The sequence below is a fragment of the Ictidomys tridecemlineatus genome, chromosome 2 (assembly GCF_052094955.1).
Source record: "Ictidomys tridecemlineatus isolate mIctTri1 chromosome 2, mIctTri1.hap1, whole genome shotgun sequence".
NCBI lineage: Eukaryota > Metazoa > Chordata > Mammalia > Rodentia > Sciuridae > Ictidomys > Ictidomys tridecemlineatus.
The window spans coordinates 49234900-49260437 of NC_135478.1; the positions used below are offsets into that span (position 1 = coordinate 49234900).

At 54.5% G+C, this 25538-nt stretch overlaps 2 protein-coding genes and 1 long non-coding RNA gene across 7 annotated transcripts in view; 1 reads left to right on the forward strand and 2 right to left on the reverse strand.

The window, feature by feature from the left end:
* The window catches only part of Fam107a (family with sequence similarity 107 member A), a 47089-nt gene extending 37270 nt beyond the window's left edge, over positions 1-9819 (reverse strand). Inside the window, exons 1-2 of one of the 2 annotated variants that reach the window (XM_078038537.1) lie at positions 9679-9816; positions 9059-9160 (exon numbers count right to left, since the gene is read on the reverse strand). In XM_078038537.1, the coding sequence (XP_077894663.1) occupies positions 9059-9160; positions 9679-9702 (126 nt within the window). In that variant the 5' untranslated portion in view covers positions 9703-9816. Of the gene's footprint in view, positions 1-9058; positions 9161-9678 lie in introns of both variants that reach the window. The other variant, XM_021730740.3, reaches the window with a different exon arrangement.
* LOC144375077 (uncharacterized) lies at positions 978-24785 on the forward strand. Of its 3 annotated transcripts, none has more exons than XR_013434479.1 (3): positions 978-7246; positions 7479-7535; positions 9004-24785. It is a non-coding gene; the product is annotated as an uncharacterized LOC144375077 (long non-coding RNA). The 3 variants fall into 3 exon arrangements; XR_013434480.1 differs by having other exon boundaries at positions 978-7169; XR_013434481.1 differs by having other exon boundaries at positions 983-7246; positions 7479-12602; positions 15755-24785.
* The window catches only part of Fam3d (FAM3 metabolism regulating signaling molecule D), a 30306-nt gene continuing 21302 nt past the window's right edge, over positions 16535-25538 (reverse strand). For both annotated transcript variants that reach the window (XM_078038539.1, XM_021730649.3), the window contains 4 exons: positions 21951-22001; positions 19691-19775; positions 18448-18574; positions 16535-16941 (listed from right to left, as the gene is read on the reverse strand). In XM_078038539.1, coding sequence (XP_077894665.1) covers positions 16852-16941; positions 18448-18574; positions 19691-19775; positions 21951-22001 — 353 coding nt within the window. In that variant the 3' untranslated portion in view covers positions 16535-16851. The remainder of the gene's footprint in view (positions 16942-18447; positions 18575-19690; positions 19776-21950; positions 22002-25538) is intronic.

Sequence of the window (25538 nt, forward strand, 5' to 3'; positions counted from 1 at the left end):
AGGGCCATTTTCTGACTGGCTCAAATGTCAAGAGCTTCCAATGGGTGCCCGGCAGACAGTACGCAGCTGGACACAGCAGCTCCTGGGATGACCATGACGTCATTATTGTTACTAGTGGGGGATGGAGGGCCAGAGGCCACTCCCTCTTGGAAACTGATTTTTTTTGGGGGGGGATGGGGGGATACTGGGGATTGAACCCAGGGGCACTTGACCACTGAGCCACATCCCCAGCCTTTTCTTGTATTTTATTTAGAGACAGGGTCTCACTGAGTTGCTTAGCGCTTTGCTATTGCTGAGGCTGGCTTTGAACTCATAATCCTCCTGCCTCAGCCTCCTGAGCAGCTGGGATTACAGGTGTGTGTCACCTGCCCAGCAGGAAGTGTTTTGTAGCTACTTAATAATTAAATGAAACAGTTTAAACATTTAACAATCACAATAAACAATTTACAGTTTTACCATCCAAGATCATCCTTGAGGAAGAAAGGGACAGACACTATGCAAGGGTCCGTCCACCGTGTGCTCTGTCTCCAGGAAGTCCTGATTCCACTTATGGAAAAGCATCCAAGTGGGGATTTGGGGAGAAAGAAAATAAGGACCCTCATGTGTGACCTCACCTGGGGCCTCCTAGGGCCAGGGCTGAGGCTGGGGACTCAGCCAGAGTAGTGTGGGATTTCTGGGGTCTTAGATGCCTGCCCACTGCTGGGTGAGCTGCCGCACGCCTGTCATCCCAGCGCCTCGGGAGGCTGAGGCAGGAGGATCGCGAGTTCAAAGCCAGCCTCAGCAACTTAGGGAGGCCCTAAGCAACTCAGTGAGATCCTGTCTCTAAATAAAATATAAAAAGAATGGGGATGGGGCTCAGTGGTCGAGTGTCCCTGAGTTCAATCCCCTGTACAAGAAGAGGAGGAGGAGGAGGAGGAGGAGGAGGAGGAGGAGGAGGAGGAGGAGGAGTGCCCACTAAACCTAGAGGCCCTAGTGGCCAGGGGTTACGGTTTTGGGTTGAATGCCCCCGCAGCTGGGGCTGGGGCTCAGTGGTAGAGTGTTCACCTAGCACGTGTGAGGCCCTGGGTTCAATCCTCAGCACCACATAAAAATAAATAAATAAGGTATTGTGTCCAACTAGAACTAAAAAATAAATATTAAAACAAAACAAAACAGAGACAGTAAAGTCCTGGCCCCTGATACATGTGACTATGACCTTGTTTGGAACTAAGGGTCTTTGCAGATGTGACCAGCAGAGGTAAAGTCATTAGATGTGCCTAATCTGACTGGTGTCTTGTAAGAGGGGAGGAGACACAATTGGGCAGGGACAGGCCAGCTGAGGGCAGGGAGGAGTCCAGGATGACCAAGGATGACCATGGATTGCTGCACCATCCATCAGAAGCTAAGAGAAGGGCCTGGAACAGACCCCCAGAGTCATCGGGGGAGCATAACCCTGCCGATACCTTGATTTCGGCTTTTAGCCTCCAGAACTGTGAGAACATTTGTGATGCATCAGGAAATGGTGCCTGGCTGTGCTCAGAGTCACCAGGAGACGTGTGCAAAGGCTGGCTTCTTGGGGTCCAGGGGGAGCAGATCCATGAGCATCTGCTGTATGGTACATCCCAGAGTGCCCCCAGGTATGCCCAGGGGCTCTGGTGGGTCCAGCCAAACCTGAGATGATCCCTCAAAACGGCAGATATGGTGGGGTTTGAACTCGTGATCCTCCTGCCTCAGCCTCTAGAGGCGCTGGGATCAGAGCTAGCTCACCTGGCAGCAGGCAGGCTTCTGAGACCCCAGAAATCCCACACTACACACCTGTAACTGCAGCAGCTTGGGAGGCTGAGGCAGGAGGGTCTCGAGTTCAAAGCCAGCCTCAGCAACTCAGCAAGGCCCTAAGCAACTCAGCGAGGCCCTGTGTCTACATAAAATATAAAAAAGGGCTGGGGGTGTGCTCTGTGGTTCAGTGCCTCTGGGTTCAATCCCTGGTACCAAAACCAAAACCCAAAACAAACCTGGCACCTGTGGCCTCCTTTCTGGCTGACTTACTGCCCTTCTGGGGCCCACCCTTCCCAGGGGACACCTCAGTCTCTATCCCCATCGACCTTAGGAGCAAGGTGTCATGCAGACCAAGCCAGGTGCTGCGGCTCCTCTGGATGGTCGGGGTGGCCTCTCCCTGCACCCCGCCTCTGAGATCTGATCTCTCCTTTGAACAAAGCTCCCGGTTCAGGGTGGTGTAGGACACAATGTTCTGAAAGCCGATCCCAGGGGCCTGGGGCGGGGAGCTGGCTTTTGGGTTCCTGCCGGCAGGAAAGCCGGCTTTGATTTAGCCCCTCCACCCGGCCCCACCTCCTCGTCCTTTCAAGAGAGAAATTAAATTCCTCTGAACTTGAAGGCTGCTCCTCAGCAGGGCTCCCAGAGGGGCCTATTAACTGTACCCAGCGAGTGAAGGTTTACTCTGGCTTGAGATGAACAGCCTCAGTCCCCAAGCTTGGAAAACAGGTTGGTGGGCACGGGTATCCAGGATTAAGTCCCCCGTTCTGGCCTTGCTGTGTGATTTTGAGGAGAGAGCTCAACCTCTCTGAGTCTGCATGCAGACACCGATACCTTGGTGGAGAGGATTGTGCAGTGACCCAAGTATTAGAAGGCGTTCTTATTTTTATCTTCAGGAAGAGCCCATTTTACAGATGAGAAAGATGGTGTCTGGTGGGAAGGGGTAGGGCCAGGTCGGGCTGCGCTGGGCAGGGTCTGGGGGGGGTGACCTTGGTGCTGGTGGGAGGAAGCGGAACGCTGACTGGCTCCTGCTCGGGGTGATTCTGTCTAGTTACTTCTTGGCTGTGAAACAGGAGAGACCTTGTGTCCCCAGCGGCTGAGAGAGACTGATGACAGGTCTCCCAGTCCCTTGGGGGAGTGACTCTCTTCTCCCTGCCTCACGGGACCCCTGAACCAGCGGCAGGTGCAGCGGCCACCCCTGCTTCCATGTGGGAAGAAACTTGGCGCCCAGAGAGGGAGATGGTTTTGCCCAAGGTTGCTCAGGGCCTCTGAGGGGCACCGAGAAGATCAGACCAAGAGGAGGCAGAGGAATAAGAAACCAAGAACGAAGTCGAGCTCCTCTGTCTACCGTCTGGGAGATGAGATCTGCCTCCACAGCCGGAGGCTGGCTCAGGAGAGGCCATCTTGGCTCCTTCTGCCTGTTTCTTCTCTAGAGAAGATGTGTGTGGTGCTCTGGCAGGGTAAAGGGGAGGGACAGGGCGGGGAGCTAAGGTGCCAGGGACGCCCCTCCCTCTCCCCTTTCTTCCTTCCTCCATTTATTTAGCACCTACTATGTGCTCTGGGGAACAATGGTAAACCAAAAAAAACCAACCATAGTCTCCATTTATTGAGCACCTACTATCTGCTCTGGGGATGCAATGGTAAACCCAAAACACAACATAATCTCCATTTATGAAGCACCTACTGTGTGCTCTGAAGACACAATGATAAAACAAAAACCAAACATATTCTCCCTTCCCTGATGGATAAAATCAAGGACGGAAGACAAATCACAACAGTGTGCTCTTTACCGTGGAAAGACCAGAAAGCCGGGAGAGTGTGACAGTATTTGTCCTAGGGAAGTCAAATTGGTGGCGTGGTGCCCTGAGGTCCCTGGGGAACTTGACCCCCTTCTGTTCTCATGGTCCCTCTCTCAGCTGCCCCCACAAGCCCACAGGTTTAGTGACACGCGTGGGCCTAATTATGCAAATGCACCTCTGAGACAAGCTCGGCTCCCTCTCGGCTTATCTACTAAGCCCCTCATCTTGGGTGGACGTTTGGAGTCTGTCGGGGAAGCCTGTCCTTCTTCCTTTCTTCCTCCTCCCTCCCCAAATGGGCATCGGGCCATAAAAATGGACAGAAGTTTTAGTTTGGGAAGAGTGGGTGACAGGGCTGTCTGCAATGACCTTGTTGAATCACACAGCAGCACCCCTTCCTCGGGGCTCCTGAAGCCGGCGCCTGGGCACCAGCCCCGCCAGCAGAGGGTGGCTGGATTTCTACCCCCTCCAACCCGTCAACTGGTTGCCTTTGTGCGGTGCCCAACGTATACATCTGTTCCAGGCATCCCTGGGCATTCAGCGCCTGAATCCAATTTGAAGAAGGTAGAATAAAAGCCCCATTCCTGTCTCAAGGGACAGGAAAGTGTCCTTCTAGGGCCACTCTGTCTGTCCTTAGATGAGCATTTCATCTGCTGCCTTGCCCCACCCTCTGTCCCTGGGGAAGAAATTGCAACTCTGTTTTAGTTCCCACCCAGGCCATTCTGAGGGTGAGGTGGATGAGGTGTGGGACACTGAAGGGAGGAAACACACACAGGGACTGTCCGATGCAGGGGGCTAACAGAGGGAGCAGCAGCGGGATCCTGGGGCTGAGGGCAAAGTCCAGGATCCGGAAGTCCTGCTCCCAGCCCCAGCATGCAGACTAGCACTGCTCCCACAGCCCTGGGATGGGGCCTTCCATGCATGGACGTCCCCTTGGGTGGCACCGAGGCCTGGGCCCGCTCTCTGGGCAAGTGAATTGCACAGTAGCACAGGGCTCTGGGCTCAGCAGGGCTCAGGATTCAGATGCTTGGCTGCTGGCATCTTGAGATTCTTAGAAAAATTTTTTTCTTTCTTCCTTCCTTTTCTTTTTTTTTAGTACCAGGGGTTAAACCCAGGGGCGCTTAACCACTGAGCCCCATCCCCAGCCCTTTTTTATGTTTTGTTTAGACAGGGTCTCCCTGAGTTGCTTAGGGCCTCACTAAGTTGCTGAGGCTGGCTTTGAACTTGTGATCCTCCTGCCTCAGCCTCCTGAGCCACTGGGTGTGTGCCACCGTGCCTGGGCAAGTCTTAAAAAGTTTTGAACAAGGGGTCCTGCATTTTTTCTTTTCTTTTCTTTTCTTTTCTTTTCTTTTCTTTTCTTTTCTTTTCTTTTCTTTTCTTTTCTTTTCTTTCTTTCTTTCTTTCTTTCTTTCTTTCTTTCTTTCTTTCTTTCTCTCTCTCTTTCTCTCTCTCTTTCTTTCTTTCTTTCTGTTTGAAACCAGGGGCACTGAACCACTGAGCCCCATCCCCAGCCCTTTTTTATATTTTATTTAGAGACAGGGTCTCACTGAGTTGCTCAGGGCCTCGCTAAGTTGCTGAGGCTGGCTTTGAACTCATGATCCTCAGCCTCTCGAGCCGCTGGGATCACAGGCGTGCACCACCGTACCTGACTACTATGTGCATTTTCTCAGTTACTTTTCACACTAGTAATAATAATATTTTTAATCCTCATTTTACAAATAAAGAAACTGAAGCTTACACATCACCCAGCAAGTGAGTCCCGGAGCCTCTGCTTGGCATAGCATATCCACCTCCCTGTAACCGTGCCCAAAGAACCTCCATTCTAAGGCTTTGGCCTCAGTGTGGTCTTCTGCAGAGGAAGGGGGCTAGGGAGACCTTAGGATGTGGTGTGCCTAGGTCCCCCAAGTGAGTGCTGCCCGGCTGGGCTGATCCCCCATGCACCTCCTGGCCCAGCCACGTCTTGCTGGTGACCTCTGAGCCTTAGTATCCTGACCCGTGAAATAGGGGTGAGGATAATAGTCCTCTGTGAGAGCACTTGTGTGATTTGTGTGAGTAGAAGCAGGAGGAATGGCTAGCTCAGTGTCAAGCAGGACCGAGGCCTCCTCTCAGGGGTGGCACAGAAGCTGGCTGGTGGCATTGGTGTTCCCTAGCCGATGTCTTTCTCCTCTTCCTCATCACTATCTTATGCCTTGGTGGACCGTGTTGTCGGGAGCTGTGATTTGAACCATGTTCTCTGTCCTACAGCAGGAGCTGCGCCTGCCCTGGGAACTTCCTGTGCAAAGGTGCAGGTCAAGACTGCCCAGTTGCCATGGTGACAGCCTGCTTAAAGGAGGATCTGTGCTAGGCACGGGACTATCAGTCTTGACCTTGAGTCCAGATTCAGCTGCCAGGGATGGAGAATTATGAGTGCAAATTGATCATCATAACTGGCCACTAGTCTCTGACCCTCAATCCTGCATGCTTTGCAGAAACTTTCACAGAAAACCTTTTTGATGATGAAACCTAATAATAAACCTGCTGAGCTAGCTCTGGGTCATTGTTCCTCCAACAGAGGACAGTGTCTCCCCCTGGCCCTAGCTTTTTCTCTATGTGGGTGTCTGTCTTTTCTCAATCCCCCACTACCCCTCACAGGTTTCTGAATTAACAGCCGTGCTGATTGCGGGGACAGTGTCACAGCAGTAGCTGGGAACTCGAGGCACAGATGGGCCAAGGCTGACAAGAACAGGTGGGGCGGGCCCTGGGACTGGGACGCAGGGAAGAGCTGGTCTGGGGTTACAAGTTGGAGGGTTCAGTCACCCGAAGGGTGAGCAAGGGCCCAGGGTCTGGAAGGTGAGCAAAGGCCCAGGGTCTGGGGTACGCGGTGGGGCAGGGCAGGGGCTCTGCCTCTGTCTGGGTGTGTGCTCTCTTCACTCTCCATGAGCTCCCGACCTGCCATTTCTCTTGTCCCCTTAATGACACCCTCACACTGCTGGGTGGGGCTGGGTGGCCCGAGTGCCAGGTGGGCCCATTTGTCATCTGTGGGGAGAGTTGTCTGGGGAGACAGTTGTGTGCCTTTTGGTCTCTGTCAGAGTGAACATTCCCTGTCGGGTCATCCATCAAATTTTAGCCATTTCTCCTGTACTTTTTTTTTTTTTTTTTTTTTTGTACCAGGGATTGAACCCAGGGGCGCTTAACCACGGAGCCACATCCCCAGCCCTTTTTTAAATATTTTAATTTAGAGACAGGGTCTCACTGAATTGCTTAGGGCCTCGCTTTTGCTGAGGCTGGCTTTGAACCTGCGATCCTCCTGCCTCAGCCTCCTGAGCTGCTGGGAGGACAGGAGTGCACCACCGCCCCCGGCTTTCCTGTATTTTCACTTCTCTCTTGTTTCAGTGGGAAATTTTCTTTAAGTGAACATGAATGCCAACCAATGAGAGTCTCAGCAAATATCAACAGGGCCGGGACTCTGGGGGTGGTGAACAACCCGGGTGAGTGGGGTTAATGCCTGAGAGACGAGAGAGGTGTGCCAGCCTGCAGGGCTGCCCCAGTACAGCAGCATCCTTCCCGCTGCAGCTTCTACAGCCTCCTGAGCAGCAGCAGCACCATCCGCCATTCCCTGGGCACCAGACTCATCTCCTGTGGGAGGTAAAATCATCATCCAGCTAAACCAATAAGGAAACCCAGGCTCTGGGAGGTGAAACAAGTGGCCCAGTTGGTCCCAGGTAGAGCTGAACTTTGTGCCTGCTCAGTTCTCCCTCAGAAGCTGGGCAGTGCGGGGCTGGGGATGTGGCTCAAGTGGTAGCGCGCTCGCCTGGCATGCGTGTGGCCCGGGTTCGATCCTCAGCACCACATACCAACAAAGATGTTGTGTCCACCGAAAACTAAAAAATAAATATTAAAATTCTCTCTCTCTCTCTCTCTCTCTCCTTCTCTCTTTTTTTTTTTAAAAAAAAGAAGCTGGGCAGCACAGCTTGACCCTGGGCCTCCTGATTCAAAGTTCAGCTCTGCCAGGTACTGGCTGGATGACCTTGGCTGGATGACCTTGGCTGGATGACCTTGACCTTGAGCCTTGTGGAACCTCTCCATAACACTGTTTTATATTTTTTGCTGGGGGGTGGGTGGTGGTACTGGGGATTGAACTCAGGGGTATTTTATTTAGAGACAGGATCTCACTGAGCTGCTTAGGGCCTTGCTTTTGCTGAGGCTGGCTTTGAACTTGCGGCCCTCAGCCCCCCAGCCCCAGGCATTACAGCCCCTGTATGTGTTTGGACTCCTGGCCCAGGGCACCTTCTGTTCACCCTTAACCTTTGCAGTGTCTTTCCATTTTCTGGGCCCACGCCAAGACTGGGGAGACGTCTCTCTTCCCCAGGGTGGGCCATGACATTGAAATGTCCTGCACCTGCCCTTGGCTTCCGTGGGGAGCAGCAGCCACCCACAGGGAGCCTGACCTCTGGCCCAAGGGTGGGCTCTGATGGGCCTACACTGACCCTTCTCCACGCTTTGCAGGGACCCCGTGCACATTGCAGGCTCAGCCCGTGCTTCTGGCCTTTCCAGAGAACAAAGGGGGCTTCACCCAAGCACCGGCCTGACCTGTCCCTCTCCTGCAGCGCGCCCACCCTCCCAGCTCCCCCTATTTCCCTCCCTGAGGTGGCCCCAGTCCACCAGGGAGCCCTTGTGGGCAAGGACCATGCGACTTCATGCTTGACCCCCAGTCCCCACACAGCACTGGCACCGGGCAGCGGGTGCCCAGGGGATAGTGGGCATTCGGGGTGGGAGCGAATGAAGGTGGGGGAACGCCGACACAGACCAGCAAAAAGCGAGATGGGTTTTGAGCCCGTGTCCCGACCTGTCCCCACTGCCTGCACGTGCCGCCTGAGAAATCCCTTCTTGCCCCGGAGCCTGAGTTCCTTATGTGTAAGGATGAGGTCATCACAGGTAATCTGGGGTTCAGAGGGCCAAGCGGGTGTCAGCCATCCTCTCGTGAACCTCCCGACTTACAGAAAAGGAGCAGAGGTCTGGAGCCATGCAGGGCCTCCCACAGCAGGCGGGCGGAGGCTGCGACCAGACCAGCACTGCTGGGCTTCCAGCCCTGGGTGCACGTGGGCAGGCGCCCTGAGCCTGTGCGCCGTCTCTGAGAGCCAGTGCATTAAATGCAGGTGCCCCTCCCACAGAGACTGATCCAGGAGGTCTGAATGGCCCCCGGAAGTGACTGTTTAAAGGGCTCCCTCCGACTCCCCACCTAATGATACTGATGCGGGAACTCCCTGGCCGCATTTTCAGACAGGCTGTGAAACCACCAGCTGAGAGCCCAGACTTAGAGGGTGAAGGACAATAATATGAATATATTTCTAATAACAGAGCAGATACAGATACACCCCGCCATCTGCCAGTCACTCTTCTGAACCCTTTACGTGTTTCATTCATTAAATTCTCATGATGAGACTTTTAGGTAGTGACTGCTACTGTTCTGATTTTCCAGGTGAGGAAATGAGGCATAGAAAGTTTACTCTATGCTGGGGCGCGGTGCCGCATACCTGTAATTCCAGTGGCTTGGGAGACTGAGGCAGGAGGATCGCAGTTTCAAAGCCAGCCTCAGCAATTAGTGAGGCACTAAGCAACTCAGAGGGACCCTGTCTCTAAATAAAATACAAATAAAAAAGGGCTGCGGATGTGGCTCAGTGGTTAAGCACCCCTGGGTCCAATCCCTGGTAACCACCCCCCTACTCCCCCCCCCAAAAAAAAAAGCTAGCTTAAATGACATACCCAGGACCTTGCATCTGGAAACAGCTGGTTAGCCGACTTACTATAATCATCATTTTTTATCTTGCCCCTGTGTCCACCTGGGCCAGATGTCCCCTTGGGGGGCCTGGAGGGGGCGCCCAGGGAGCCTGTATTCCAGGAATTAGAGCTGTGTGTGCTTAAGTCCAGGAACCAGAGAGATGGGCTGCCCTGGCTCTGTCCTAGAGACGGAGAGACCAGGCGGGGTGGGTTTCGCCCTGAGTTCTAGCCGGGTTTGCAGAGGCAGATCTCAGCTGTGAACGGGTGGAGGGGCTGGTGGCCTGCTGGCCGGGGCTCCTAGGTGGCTGGGCTCCCCGCTGGCAGGCCCAGCCTGTCTCCCCCAGCCAGGTCACGACCGGGTGCACGGGGCACCTACCTTCTTCCCCTGAATTGCGCCCATGGCGTGAAGTGGCGCTGGGCCTGGTGGGCCACAGGGGCTGGGCCAGGGTCCTCCCTGCTGGCGGTGATCTCAGGAGCCAGGGCCCGAGGGGCTCCTGGGGCCAGGGTCCCCCGTCTTCTCGTGACTCATTCTCCCAGGCGGGAAGGCAGCTTTCGCAGCGGCCGCTAAGCCTGGAGCTCCTCAGACGGGCTTAGGGCGATTGACCTTGACAGAGGGCCGCCAGGCCCCAGGTGGCCACAGGCCCTCCCCGGGGTCCCTGGGGCTCTCCACCTCCCAGAGCCCTCTTCTCTCAGGCAGGGAAACGGAGGCAGCTGGGAAAGTAGAGGGCAAGCAGGATGGTCCCCTCCTCCCTTCCCACGGCTCAGGTGTGGCCGCTGACCTCTGGCTGGCCCCGCCGCAGGGACTTGGCCTTCCCGCCTGGCTGCTCCCTGCAGCACACAGGGCCAGACGGGGGAGGCTGCCTGTCGGGGTGCAGGGCTCAGGGCAGGCTGCGTGGGGCCCTTAAGAGCAGACAGTGGAAGACACCTGTGGCCCTGGGCTGTCCCCAAGAGCGACTCTGAGAGCAGAAGCTGTCAGGAGGCTGGAGGGCAGGAGACCTGGGCTGAGGCCAGGAGAATATCCGGAGGCTGGATTCCAGCCCTGAGGCCAAGTTCTCAGAGGGCCCCTGGCAGGAAGGCACCCTCCTTACCACTCTTTCCATTTTTATTTTTATTTTTTCTGTACTAGGGCACTTAGCCACTGAGCCACATCCCCAGCTCTTTTGAATATTTTATTTAGAGACAGGGTTTTTGCTGAGTTGCTTGGGGCCTCGCTGGGTTGCTGAGGCTGGCTTTGAACTCAGTCCTCCTGCATCAGCCTCCCGACATCCCTTCCTTCTTGACACCAGCCTGGATCAGAGGTTAAGATTAGAGTTACCTTGGGCTTGAATTGGAGCTCTGTCCCTCATGGCTGTGTGGCCTTAGGACATGGTTTGACCTCTCTGAGCCTTAGTGTGTGTGTGTGTCAGAGAGAAAGAGAGACAGGGAAGGAGAGAGAATCATTTACCTGTACAGGATTGAAAAGGGCCAGGTCTGTGCACTTGAAGCCATTATTCTATTAAGGCATAATTGGGACCCTGTCCCCTGCTGGGTTGTGATCTTATGCTTGACCAAAGGGGGCTACATGACCCCTCCCCCCATGGTGCAATGAGGTTGAAATGAAGAAATTCCTGGGAAGCTCCATGCAGAGCATCTGGAAAACAGCGATTCTCTGGCGCTGCTGTCCACGCTCTGTTAATAATACTGTGTGCTTGAAAGCACAAGACCCTCTCCTAGAGTTGAGGGCGGGGAGACTCACGACCTTCCCTGTCCACTAGCATACAGAGGACTGATTACATGGCAGTGGTTGGTGGAGGCCAACAGAACACAGCCTGCCCCCTTCCCCCAGGGCTGACCTAGCAAGCTCAGCCAGCATCTGGACCTCATTCTGCTCCCTTCTCTCCCTGACAGTTCCAGGGCCACGGCACCTGTGGCTCCCAGAACAGGGCCTTTGCACTTGCTGTTCTTGCTGCCTAAATATCCTTCCTCTCACCCTCATTTTTTATTATTTATTTTTTTAATTTTCGGTACCGGGAATTGAACCTGGAATGGTTAAATACCAACCACTGAGGCACATCCCCAGCCTTTAAAAAATATTTTGTTTAGAGATAGGGTCTTGCTGAGTTGCTTAGCACCTTGATAAGTCGCTGAGGCTGACTTTGAACTTGTGATCCTCCTGCCTCAACCTCCCCAGCTGCTGGTATGTGCCACTGCGTCCAGCTCATTTTTTGATCTTTGTGTGATTCTTTCCTTTTTCTCCTTTGGGCTCAAATCACAGAAGCCTTCTCTGACCTCCCTTGCAAGGGAGCCTCTCGGGTTCTCTGTTTGCTTGTTTCTTTCTTTCTCACCACTTAGCAATGGAAAGGATATTATTTCTGGGTTTATGGTCTCTCTCCCCTACCTGGAATGGTCGTCTCACAAAAGCTGAGACCTGGTTTCTCTGGGTTGTCAGTTTACTTATTGGGTCTAGAACAGCGAGGGACACATTGTAACCATTCCACAAATAAAAGATGCAGGATGAAATGAAATACTCCAAGTATGCAAAATGCTGAGGACAGCCCTGACTTCTTGCAGGAGCTCAGCACAGGACAATGATTAACTTTGTTGGTCACTGTTGTTACTATATTTCTTCTGACTCCCAGCACCCCTCCAGCCAAGCAAACTCGGGGTTTCTTCCTCCCGGCTTTGCTGGTCCAGCTCCTGCCTCGCCTGGCCCCATCCCCTGCGTCTCCTGGCTCCACCCTCTGCCTTGCCTGGCCCCACCCCTGTCTCGTCTGGCTCCACCCCCTGTGTGGCCTGGCCCCACCCTCTGCCTTGCCTGGCCCCACCCTCTGCCTTGCCTGGCCCCACCCTCTGACTTGCCTGGCCCCACCCCTCCTGCCTCACCTGGCTCCACCCCTTTGCTCACTGTTGCAGTCAGGGCTGGCGCATGGCTTCTCCCCTTCAGAAAGGAGAGAGCTTGAAAGATTGCAAAGGGCAATGGCTACATTGGCAGTCAGCTGGGGTAGTGAACATGCTCCAAGTCAACCCTGAAGATTAGACTCCTTGGACAGCCATCCCATAATTGACCACCAGCTTGCTCAAGGTGAGGTGGGAGGAGAGAAGGGGGTGCTACACATTTATTAATGTTCTCCCATCTGCTTGGAGCCCAGCGTAAACACGACCTATCAGCTGCACAGAAATCCAGATCCCTCAAGTGGCTCTGAAGCCCAGTCTGGGTAGGATTAGGGTCTCAAGGTGACATCCAGACCTTGTGGTGTGACAGGAGGGATGGAGCCTAGCGTAGTACCCAGTGTGGACGAGGTTCCTGACACATGGGCACAGGTGAGTTACAGGATGGTGTTTGGTGGTGGATGGCCAAGGAGTTCCCCGTGCCTCTCTGCCCTATCTCTCTGGGTGGTCTGGGCACTTCTCTTAGCCTCTCCTTCTCCATCTGCAAAGTGGGTATGAGTGTCCACTCCTTCCTGACCCACAACCCTGTGGAAAGAAGCAAGGCTTACAAGTGTGAGAGGGTTTAAAAATCCCTCCAGCCACTCCCGGTCCCTCTCTCCCAAAGCCATCCTGGTGCAGGCTGAGCACATTGACCCAGAGGGTCTCTGCACTCTTCAGATATCGAGAGCCTTCAGGAGGAGCAGGATTGTGGAGTGAGGGAGGAAGGGGAAGGGTAGGAGAGAGAAGAGGAAGAAACATTGTCTACCTCACAGCACTTCTAGGGCCAGGTAGATCTTAAGGACCTGTTTCAAGAAGTGATGGAGGCAAACTGGGATTCCAATCCTTATCTGTGTGACACTGGACAAGTCATTTGACCTCTCTGAACCTCGTTTTCCTATCCCATGATGCTATGAGGTTGAAATGAGGTAATTCATGTAAAGCTCTGGGCAGGGCCTCAGGAAAACAGGATTTCTCCATAGCAGCGAGGCCATGATGTCACTAGTAATAATACCAGTGAGCCGGGTGCGGTGGCGCATGCCTGTAATCCCAGCAGCTCCGGAGGCTGAGGCAGGAGGATCGCGAGTTCAAAGCTAGCCTCAGCTTTCAAGGCCCTAAGCAACTCAGCGAGACCCTGTCTCTAAATAAAATACAAAAGGGGACTAAGGATCAGTGGTCAAGTGCCCCTAGGTCACCCTGGTGCCAAAAATAAAAAAAGTAGTGATACACCCACTGCCCATGGGGAAGTCCAGATACCCACTTCTCTTTCTGCAGAGCCCAGTGTGGGCGAGCCTCGCTGCCCTTCCCTTTCTGTCTCGGGCTGCCACCTGCTGGTGAGGATCAGAATTACAGTTTTGGAAAAGTGGCCTTGGCCGAGGGAAGAGCACAGGACTCTCTGGGGCTGGGGACAGGGACGCTGGCCGGGAGCGAACTGAGGCCACCATTAGCCTGCAGAAGTTCTCAGAGGCTGGCGTACCCCATGAGAACTGTCAGTCGCAGGTCTTACCTGTTTACCTTCTTCATAGTCCTGGCATGGAACCTCCTTGTTTTCCTTGTCCTCGGGCCCAGGCCTCTACCCTCTCTCCTTGGAGGACACAGCAGCTTCCTCACTGCGGTTCCGTCTCCCCACCCAGGATGGCTCAGGCCCACCCAGCAGGCCCTGGTCACCGTCCTCAGGGTGCAGGTGGTTTATGAAGGACTGACCCCCCCACTCCCGGGGGGACACGGGTGAGGGAGAGGAGGAGCAGTGGAGGAGGGAGGCAGCTGAGCCAAGACACTTTCAGGCAGAGTCGCAGCTTCAGCCAGATGCCATGGAGAGCTCTGAAGTTGTCACCCCAAGGCCAAGAGCTGAGTTATACACCCCCACCCCCTCAGGCATCAGTGGGTGACATCCTGGGTGACGGAAGCGCCAGGTCTCTCTTCCTGGGAGTAAAGAAGGTGCCGAACCCTGAGCCGGGTTCTCCACGCAAGCGCTCAGCCTGAGTGAGGCTCAGCCAGAAGCTGGAGCTGGGAGAGGACGCCTGGGCGGAGTGTCCATGGGCAGGGGTCACCATGTCCTTCCTCTCCAAGCTCCTCTGGGAGACCCTTTCCCCAACTCTCTAAGCCAGTTACACGCTGTCAATCTCCTTTAAAGTGCCGAAAAGGAGCCACCCCTGTGTCTTCTCTTACACCCACGTGGCCATTCCAGGTCCTTTTTTTTTTTTTTTTTTGGAGGGGGTACCAGGGATTGAACCCAGGGCCACTCGACCACGGAGCCCCATCCCCAGCCCTATTTTGTATTTTATTTAGAGACAGGGTCTCACTGAGTTGCTTAGGGCCTCGCTATTTAGCCGAGGCTGGCTTTGAACTCATGATCCTCCTGCCTCAGCCTCCTAAGCTTCCTGGAATCATCTGCCGCGGTGCTGGGCTCTACCTTCTTTTATAGTGGGGCCACCTGTCTAGCCCTGTGTCTGGCTGTGCGGTCACTTTGTCTTTGGTGACTCCTTTTAAATCTCACGAGCCGTCCTTGCTTGCTGTAAAGAGAGCTTCCCAAGCATACAGAGGCGTTGACGGTGACAGTGGAAATGTCCCTCCACTTTCATTCCGAGAGCGTGGGTTCTGGCCAGATGTCTTTCTAAGCATGGATTGATGTGTGTGGGGGGGTGCAGATGGTTATTTGGGGGTCTGTCAGAAGTCCCTCCTTTGAACCCCCGAGGACGTTCTGGGTGTGCTGGGAAGAATGGTGGGCTGGCTGGCTGGGGCCCAGTTCTGACTTCTTCAGCTGAGCCCGCCTGAAGCCATCCCACCAGCCTCTACCTTGTCCCCGCCTGCGGAGGCCCCTGGTCAGAGTTCCTACATCCTGCTTTCCTCTCTACTCCATGTCCCTTTGGCACATTTGAAGCCGGTCCCGTTCCCAGGACTTAGACACCGTCCCACACCCTTGTGGCCTGAGGGCTTCTTCCCCCCATGCTCGCTGTCCCCTGGCACAGCTCTGGGGGCTCAGCACCACGCTTTCTGCTCCCAGGACCACTCCTAGGACCTGATCTAGAGCCTGGGAACTGGGATCTTCTGAGACCCCAGGCACGTCTTGGTACCGTGTCCCTTGGGTCTTCCCCGCCCCGTGTGTGTCCAGCGGCCTCCCTGTGGCTGGCATGGCATCTCTTGTCCAGGGGCTCACTGGGGAGCCGCACTCTTCCCCACATGGGGCAGACAAGGAGTGCCCAGGAATTGATGTCACACAACAAATGATGGCGGGCGTGGGCGTACAGATACCCCAGCGCCCTCCCCGTGGACCAGGCTATGTCTGGGGTGTCTGTTCTGCAGGACCCAGAGGTCCCTGGTGGGTGGAGCGCCAGCCGCCCACAGCGGTAGCTGGTTGACGACATTTATATCGGCCTCCTTTCCTGTCCTGTCTCCCTTCCCTCATCCCCTTTGGTCATTTCCTGGAACCATCTCCTGAATAAGCCATCTGCACTTGGATTCTTGTTTGGGGGTTGGTTTTTGGGGAACCCAAACCAAGCCCAGGCAGGACGTCTCCCCTGAATCCCGCTCTTTCTACTCTGTCCCAGATCTGCCCATCCTTCAATAACCTCGCCAGCTCTGGATTTCCTCTAGCTCTTCTCCAAACAAGACCATAGGCCGGGTACAGTGGCGCACGCCTAGGATCCCGGCGGCTGGGGAGGCTGAGGCAGGAGGATCACGAGTTCAAAGCCAGCCTCAGCAACTTAGTGAGGCCCTAAATGACTCAGTGACTCAGTGACCTCTTTTATATTAAATAAAATATAAAACAGGGGGCTGGGGATGTGGCTCAAGCGGTAGCGCGCTCGCCTAGCATGCGTGCGGACCGGGTTCGATCCTCAGCACCACATACCAACAAAGATGTTGTGTCCGCCGAGAACTAAGAAAAAATAAATAAATGTTAAAATTCTCTCTCTCTCTCTCTGTCCCCCTCTCTCACTCTCTCTTTAAAAAAAAAAAAAAATATATATATATATAAAACAGGGCTGGGGATGGGGCTCAGTGGGTAAGCCCCTGTGGGTTCAATCCCAGGTACCGGAAAAAAAAAAAAAAACCTTAACTAACAAACAAAAAGATGATGATCTGTGTCCTCTCCTCTGGCTCTCCCTGTTCCTGACATCTTCCACGATACCCTGGGCACCAAGCATTCCTTCATGCCTAAAGGAAACCCCTATGAAGCCGAGCTCCACTCCAGCTGTGGACTGGTGAATGCCAAGCTGTCACCAACCTGCCCACACCCACGGCCCCACATAGCTGAGTCTGGACCATTCCAATCCCAGGGAGAAAGGAGGCATCTCGAGGGGTCAGGGAGTCCACTCGAGACCAGCAAAAAAAAAAAAAAAAAAAAAAAAAATTTAATTTTGGTCCAGTGTGGTGGGCAGCCGGTCCTTCCTTGGGACCAACAGCCGTCTGCAGTTCCTGGGGGGGGCGTGTCTCAGGGTGGACATCGCAGGGCCATGGGGGTGTTGGCTGTGCAGCAGGAGGGGAGCGGGAGCGTGAGGACGGCCAGGACCTTCCATGCGATTGCTCCCTCCTCTTCCTCCGAGGTCTGCTCCCGCCAGCCCAGCGCAGCATCCCGGGGCTCTGGGTCCCAAGTCAGCAAGCAGCTCCCTCAGGCCCCTGGCCCAGGCAGCGCTGCACACTCCTCCTAGAATACCTTCCGGGGCACACAGCCCTCCAGTTCCAGCAGCTCCGGCCAGCCGTCGTATTTATTTGTTTCTGGATTACTCTTTAGGAACTAGAGAGAGAGAGAGAGAGAGAGAGAGATGGATGGAGACTGTGTGGGACCCTGGGGGTATCTCTGCTCGGCCTCCTCACTGCATTCCCCCCATAGCCCCACTTCACAGATGGGTAAGCAGAGGCTCAGAGAGGGACCTCAACTTGCCCAAGGTGTCTGAGCCCAGTGACTGCCCGCATGTCCTATGGGGCACCCAGGCAACTTCTGCATTAGCCCTTCTAGGACACCTCAAAGGACAAGAAAAATAAGACAAATCCTAGCAATTCTTGAGCACTTGCTGTATGCCAGGCACCATGATTTTTTTTGGGGGGATGTAGGGGATTGAACTCAGGGGAACTCGACCACTGAGCCACATCCCCAGTCCTTTTTTATATTTTATTTAGAGACAGGGTCTTGCTGAGTGGCTTAGGGCCTCACTAAGTTGCTGAGGCTGGCTTTGAACTCGTGATCCTCCTGCCTCAGCCTCTGGAGCAGCTGGGATTACAGGCATGGGCCACTCCATCTGGCTAAGCTTTTGGTTTTTTGTCTGTGACTTAACAATCATACTGACTTCATGGTTAAGTACTAAATCAGAGCCTGTGCATAACTTGCTTAGCATGTGCCTGAGCAGGGCAAGCACTCAGGGGATGCTAGTTTTCCTTATCATCAACCTGACTTTGCCATTCTCCTCCTCAAGCCTCCCATAGCTCCCTACTGCCCTCTGCTCAGAGTCTGCCCTCTTCAGTGTTCTCAATCTCAGAACCACTGGCCCTTGGCCTTGGGATCTGGGCAGCAGTGCAGTCCTCACTTCATGCCGGGGAAGGCCCGGCCAGTTTTTCCGGGTTCCTGGAATCCCTCCCAGCTGGGGATGTCCAGAGAGGGGGGCTGCCTGTGGCAGGGGGAGAAGGCACAGCATTTCCCGGGGTGGCCTTGACCTCGGTCTCCTCCCTCCTTCCTCCTGGGAGTGCTCCTCAAACTCCACATTGGGGACTGCCCAGATGCCACAGCTCAGGGCTACCCCACGGTGGTGACCTGGAACTCCACATTGGGGACCCTTCCTGACTTCTTCCACGTGCTCGGGTGGGGGTCCTGCTTGGGAGAGGAGGGGGAGGGGCTCTGCTGGTCCGAACCCCTCCCTTTCCAGGTGGGGAGGGGGAGGGGTTTGCCAGGCTCCCAGCTGGGACCCGGTGGCAGCTCTTCTCCTCCCTGTCACTTGCCCTCCCCCTCTGTCCTCCTCCCCCTTCTCTTTCTGGGTACATTTCTAGACACCTTTGCGTTTACGCATGACCCATCTTTTACAAAGTGCCAGAGGCGGCTGGGGTTTGGCCCCATGGCCCAGCCTGAGTGGGAGCAGATGGCCTGGGGCTGCCCTCCCCTACGGCTCTGCACGGAGACTCCCTCCAACAAGTCCGCAGAGAGCGAGTCGCCGCCCCCACCCCGCTCCCCGTCTGTCTGTCTGTCCATCCCTCCCTGGCATCCTCCAAGCCCTTCACTGCTCCTGGGGGTGGGAGGCGGCCAGGAACCCACCTGTTCAAAGGGGCTTTTGTTCTTGAGGTCTCTGGCTCCTAAGAAGACCCAGCTGTCCCGGAAGCCCAGCTGCTTCACGTAGGAACTCCCCAGGTTGGAGAAGAGGTACCTGATGTCCTCGTTCATTCTGCAGAGGACCAGAGAGGACCATCGGGGGATGGATGGCTTGATGAGCACCAGGAGCCGGGCGCAGTGGCGCAGGCCTGCAATCCTAGCAGCTCAGGAGGCTGAGGCAGGAGGATCCCAAGTTCAAAGCCAGCCTCAGCGACTTCGCCAGGCCCTATGACTCAGCGAGACCCTGTCTCTAAGTAAAATATAAGAAAGGGCTGGGGATGGGGCTCAGGGGTTCAGCACCCCGGCTCAGGATGCAGGGATCCCAGACTTTCTCTCCCAAGGGTGGGGGTTGGGGAGAGGTGTTTGCAAATGTAATGCCTGTTCACAGGATGTCACAAAGAAGTAACTGAAAAACGGGGCAGCATTTTCTCTCTTGACATAACATCGCCAACATTTTAGCAGTCAGGGGCCGGTTCTGGAGGGACACCTTCTGAGAAATGCCTTATCGGGTGACATGGTCCCTGTGTGAACCTCACAGAGGGTACTCACACCGACTAAGGTGACCGTGATGTCACTCAGCGACCTAATTGTCTGGGACCATGTAATGAACAGTTCTTGGCACCTGTCAGTATATTTATTGTTTCTTAGTACGAAGGGTGAGCATTCTCCCATGTCCTTAAATATTTTCCACACCATTGTGTGTGTGTGTGTGTGTGTGTTTGGAAGAGGGGGTGGGTACCAGGATTGAACCTGAGGCACTGGACTACTGAGCCCCATCCCCAGCCCTATTTTTTATTTTATCTAGAGACAGGGTCTCACTGAGTTGCTTAGGGCCTCACTAAGTTGCTGAGGCTGGCTTTGAACTCGCCATCCTCCTGCCTCAGCCTCCCGAGCCTCTGGGATTGCAGCTGTGTGCCACCGTGCCTTGCTACATGGCCATTTGTGATGTGGTGTATCTTCCTGTGTGCATATATAATAACGCATTATATATCACCATGTTGTAATTTCAGTAACCCGCCAGCCGTAGGTGGCCAGGGGGTGCATTTCCTGTTTGTGGCTGAACCTCCCGGGACATCTCTGTGCACCTACCTGCCTGCTGATCTCCTTAGGGAAGGTCACCAGCAGATGGAGCTGGCAGGAGGGTGGTTTGTAACAGCACGTGGCTGGGCAGGTGGGGTTTCCCACTTACTTGGTCCCCGGGTCATCGTAGGAGGCCACCAGCACCAGAGTGTCCCGTGGAATTTCCTTAAGGAATTTCACCAGGAGATTGGCATCTGTGGGCAGGAAGAGAAGCGGGTGCTGTTTACCTCGGGGTAGTGACGTCCCCTCATTCCCCTTCTCGCCTGGGGACCTAATGACCCAGGACTGGAAGCCAGGGGCAGGGAGTGTCCTGGGGCAGAGCTTGCTGCAGCCCTCGTCCTCGGTGAGGGACCACATGAGCCGTGAGGGTCCTCGTTCAGGTGATCTGGGGTGGACACTGGGGTCCTGTGAGGTGCAGCCACATCACAGCCTCTGGCACAAGGTCACCCCAGGGGACTGAGACCTCTCAGGACCTCTGGGCTCTTCTGCACATCTCGGACCCACTCCTACGTGGGTTGGCACTAAGGGTGGTCTGTGCTGAGCTGGAGGGTCCTCCATGACAGCCCAGACAGGTAGGCGACCCCTACGCTCTCCTGCTGCCCATGAGGCCAGGCTCATCTTGTGTCTCTAACACCACCTTGAACTTGTCCAACTCTCTGCTCAACAGGCCTCGGTTTGGCCCTGGGGGGTGCTGTGAGCTCCAAAGCACACTGACTGGCTTCCATTATATTTATTTTTATAGGTACCTCCCCTGTGTGTCAGTGATAATGGCTTTCTACTTAAGGCAACGATAGAGTGTCCTTTTAAGATATTATTTATTTAGGTTAAAAAGGAAAGGAAGGTGGCACAGGCCTGTCATCCCAGCGGCTCAGGAGGCTGAGGCAGAAGGATCTCAAATTCAAAGCCAGCCTCAGCAAAAGTGAGGCTCTAAGTTACTCAGAGAGACCCTATCTCTAAATAAAATATAAAAAGGGCTGGGGAGGTGGCTCAGGGGTCAAGTGCCCTGAGTTCAATCCCTGGCTCAATCCTACCTCACAAAAAGGAGAAATATGAGCCACTCTAAAGGGAAGTGATAGCAATGAAGGTGGGATTCTGGGTATAGCACAACTTGAGAAAGAGGCTCTGGAATGGCTGAAGTCTGGGAAAAAGGGGCCTAGAGGTTAAAGCAGGGGGCTACATCTGTAAAAAAAAAAAAAAAAAAAGGATGGGTGGAAGCCCTGGTCATAGCTTCTTTGTAAAAGGTAAATGGGGCCATAACTTTGGACACACAGTAAATGCACTTAAATGGAATCACAGATTATTAGCAGAATTAGCTACATAACTCGTGAAGTCCAGGGCAAAAAGGAAAGCACAGGGAATTTTATTTAAAAAATTATTAAAAAAATCGAGGACCGTGCTGGTCGTTGTGGTGCACCCTTGTGATCCCAGCAGCTTGGGAGGCTGAGGCAGGAGGATGGCGAGTCCAAAGCCAGCCTCAGTAACTTAGTGAGGTCTTGAGCAACTCAGAGAGACCCTGTCTCTAAATAAAACATTAAAAAGAGCTGGGGATGTGGCTCAGTGGTTAAGCACCCCTGGGTTCAATCCCTGTTACCAAAAAAAAAAAAAAAAAAAAAAAAGATAAAAAAAGGAAAAAAAAGAAAGAAAGAATTTGAAGACGATGATGGCAAAGCATCAATCCACAAGTCAAGCTGCTGGCGGGAACTTAGACGTCTGGTATCCTAGTTTGGTGGGGACAATGCTTGTCCTACCTAGCTGTGCAAAGGTCAGGGGGTCAGTCACTTCTAAGGGGCAACCCTGTGCACAGAGAAGCTCAAAACAGCAGGTCCCTGCAGAGGCAGAGGAGAAGACCTCTGCAGAAAGGTGCAGAGTGTGAGCCTCAGGGAGGTCCTCTCCGGAGTCCTGTTCTTGGGTCCACTAGAGGTTCCTCCCTGTGACCTTGAACTCGAGTCCTGCTTTCCCAGCTCTGTGTCCTCGTCCTTTCCAGTGCATGCCTGTCTGGCCCCAGCGTGGTCATTTTTCTGAGCACAGGCCGGAAGTTCTGGGAGTCAGGATTGAGAACACCCGGCTCCCGGCCCCACCAGGCAGTCTCTGAGGTGTGCACTGGACACTGGCTTTGATGACACTCTGTGGGCGGCCTTCTTTCCCTGTTTCTCTTTCCCACCCCGCTGTGGAGGTTTCCTGGGATCTCCTGTCAAGGAAACCAGTGCACTTGAATCCTTGTCTCAGGATCTGTGCCTGGGAGGTCCCAGGGGACACCACAGGATGGCCGCAGGGACAGCCTCAACCCCACCCTGCCTGCACCCAGGGGACCTCACCCACGGGCAGGGCTCAGCCCACCCCAGAATGTCAGTGCGGGCAGAGGCGCCTACCTCCAGAGTACATGTCGAAAGAGTCCTTTCTCAGCACCTGTCCTGTGGTTCCTAGAAGGTAAGAGAGTGGAACGGTTAACTTCCTGTATTGGGAATTGTTCCACCTCCTCACTTTTCGGAAACTTGCTACTGGGGAGCCTAAAGCCTAAAATAGAATAAGGATCAAATAAAATCAGGTCCTGTAAAGAGCATGTAGGACCGCATTAGGTGCTTAATTATTGCTGGGCTGAAGTCAGGGGTGGTGGCGCATGCCTATCATCCCAGAGGCTCAGGAGGCTGAGGCAGGAGGATCTCCAGTTCAAAGTCAGCCTCAGCAACTTAGCGAGGCCCTAAGCAACTCGGTGAGACCCTGTCTCTAAATAGAAAATGAAAAAGGGCTGGGGATGGGGCTCAGCGGTCGAGTGCCCCTGGGTTCAATGCCCAGGACCCACCAACCAACTAGCAAACAAACAAATAAATAAAAATATAAAGACTGCTGGGCTGATTTGAGAGGTGCAAAAACAGCGGCTGGGCATCTCTGGAAGAAAACAGAATCTAACCAACGTGAGTCTGAGTTTTATCCTGCCCATTGCTAACACGGGGCTTCAGGTCGTGTAGTTTTTGCATGTGTACAATGGGCTGTTGGAACCAGGTGAGGTTTCGTATAACAGCACAGGCACAAGGTGCATTTTAGCTGCAAAGCAACAATAAAAATAACGACGATGGTCCACGTTACTCCCACCTACACAGAAAACCTGCACCTCGTGTCCTCCAGCCTTTGAAGGCGAAGGGCTTTGCAGTGGGGCTGAAGGGTACTCAGTTTCCAGAGTCCGGGAACCTCAATGTTCTGGAGGGAAGTCGCAGTTCCCACTTTTTTACCACTAGATGGGGGTGTTGCAGAGGAGATGGCGGCTCGGCGGCGTGCTGAAGTCGGTGGGCAGCGGCGGGCTCGCAGAGCAGCCCTTCCCATTCTCAGAGCCTTGCAATGTCCACGCAGGGCTTTTCCTGGGGGGTCCCTGGAAGTGTTTGTGGGGGGGGGGAATGGCATGGACTCCCGAAACTCCTTTTGCGATCTTGCACGTTGGTGGGTTTTTGTGGAATTGGGGTGTGTGGGGGTGCATAGCATCAACTGCACCCTTTCTCAAATGCATCTCTGCCCACTGAAGGGCTGAGAAATGGGGATCTTAGGTTGTGGCTCACTACACAGACCAGGAGCCTCAGGCCCCGAGTTGATTCCCTGCACATTCCCACAGCTATCCTGCCTGGAGACATTCCTGGAGGAAGGAGGTGGTTCATCACAGTGATTACCATCAGGAACCAGTCAGCTCCGGATCTTGCTGTGTGACCTGGGGGCAAGTTGCTCCTGAGCCTGGTTCTTACCTGGTCAGTGGAGATACTGAGCACGGCTGGATTCTAGTGTAGGGAAAAGGTGAAGCGAAACCGCTAGGGCGGGGTGTTAGCTCCCGTTGTCACGTATGATTTTTTTTTTTTTTTTAATCTTTTTGGCTTTGTGAGGGGCAGGGAAGGGCCTCCTCATGGAGATTGTACTTTTTTGGCTTTGTGAGGGGCAGGGAAGGGCCTCCTCATGGAGATTGTACAAAGGGATTTTCTCAGATGGAATCCCATTTCAGGGAAGAGAAGTTCAGATTCCTGGACTCCACAGTTTTCACCAGGTCATCTGCAGCTGGAGCCACGGGCGATGGCCGTTGAGGTCCCCGACCGCCTTCTGGGGCCTGGCATGCATGGAGAGGGTCAGAGGCCACCCTGAGCTGCTGCACACCTGCCCCTGGGAAGGAGCTGCTGCTACCCTGGCAGCACCCCCTCCCCCCCTTTTATTTGTTCTTTTTAGATCTACAGGAGAGTGGAGTGTATCTGACCCATCACACATGGAGTACCACCTCCCATTCTTGTGGCTGGACGTGATGGGCGGTTTCACTGGTTGGGCATTCACCCAGGGACAGGGGAAAGTGACGCTGGATTCATTCCACTGTCTTCCCTATTCCCGTTCCCTCTCTCTTCCCTGCATTCTCCTTTGTTGAATCCAGTGAACTTCTATCCTTCTCTCCTCTCCTGTTACTGGGTGTTAGCATCCCCACTGTCAGAGAGAACATGCAGCCTTTGGTTTTGGGGGACTGGCTTATTTCACTGAGCATGATGGTCTCCCGTTCCATCCACTTGCTGGCAAGTGCCATCATCTCATTCTTCTTTATGGCTGTGCACAGAGACCACATTTTCCTTATCCATTCCTCTGTTGAAGGGCCCCTAGGTGGGCTCCATAGCTTAGCTATTGTGAATTGAGCTGCTGTAAACATTGCTGGGGTTCTAGCCGCCCCTTTGCTAAAGCCGAGGCTGTGGGGAATGGATGGGCTGCCCCTTAGCCCTCTTGCCTCTCCTGGCCCAGCCAGTCTCTGGGCTCCTGGGAAGTCCACCAGGGCCCCTCACTTCTGCTCTAGGCCTTGATCTCTGCTTGACCCAGCAGGTATTTTTTTTTTTAAAGGGAAAAATGGTTACCTCCAAAGGTAAAGGGCAGGGCCTTACGGTCACACCACACACAAACTTGGCATTTTTCCTTCGTGAGCATAGACCCTGTTATGGTTTGGCTGTGAGGTGTCCCCCCAAAGCTCATGTGGGCGTGGCTGGAGGAGGGGGCATGGGGGGCGTGGCTTGGGGGTCTCTATTTGTCTCTGGAGAGTGGAGTCTCTCTCTGCTTCCTGATCACCATGTGAGCTGCTTCCCTCCACCACACTCTTCCTCCATGATGTCCTGCCTCCCCTCGAGCCCCGAGGGATGGAGCCTGCTGTCTGTGGACTGAGACGTGGGAACTGTGAACCCCCAATAAATTTTTCCTCCCCTGAATTCGTTCTGATCGAATCTTTTAGTCACAGCAGTAAAAAAGCTGACTAAACCCCTACTCACCTCCCCATCTGCCCTGACCTGGGTCCCAGGAAGTGGCCCTTAAGGAGAAATGGCCCCTATTCCCTGAGAGCAGCAGGCAGGGAGGAAGGCTTGACTGGGGCAGGACCACCGGGTCCCTCCTTGACTTTGTAAGTCCTGCCTTCAGGCATGGCTGCCATTTGGCCTCCTGTCCATGCCCCGCTGAAGACCATGGGCCTCCTCCAGGGCCTCCCTGCCTCCAGCTTCCATATTCCAAGCTGAAGGGACATTTCTGGAATGCCAGGCTGGCCCCTCAGGCCCTGCTCAAAGCCTTTGCAGGGCTCCCTCCAGCCTTGACATTCAAATCCACACTTGGCAGGATGCTTAGCTCCTCATTCCCAGGCCCTGCAGCACACTCCCAGCCCCGGCTCTCCTGGCACAGCATCAACTGCCTGCTTTCAGGTTTCAGCCAGAAAGAGCCGGTGTCAATCACAGGCCCTGCCCCTCCCCTCCCTTCCCTGCTCCCCCAGTGTCCCCTCTGCGGGGGAAGGAGCCACGCCCGCCTTTCTCTGGGCCAGCCCCTGACCACCGTGGCTCTTGACCCCTGTCCACCCCACCCCATCCCAGCTTCCTATGTGGGACACCCTCGGGGGATTGCAGCCAGGGCCTCTCCTAGTTCACATCTGTCCCCCCTGCACCCTGGCAGGGCCTGGCCCAAAGTAGCTGCTGTCCCTA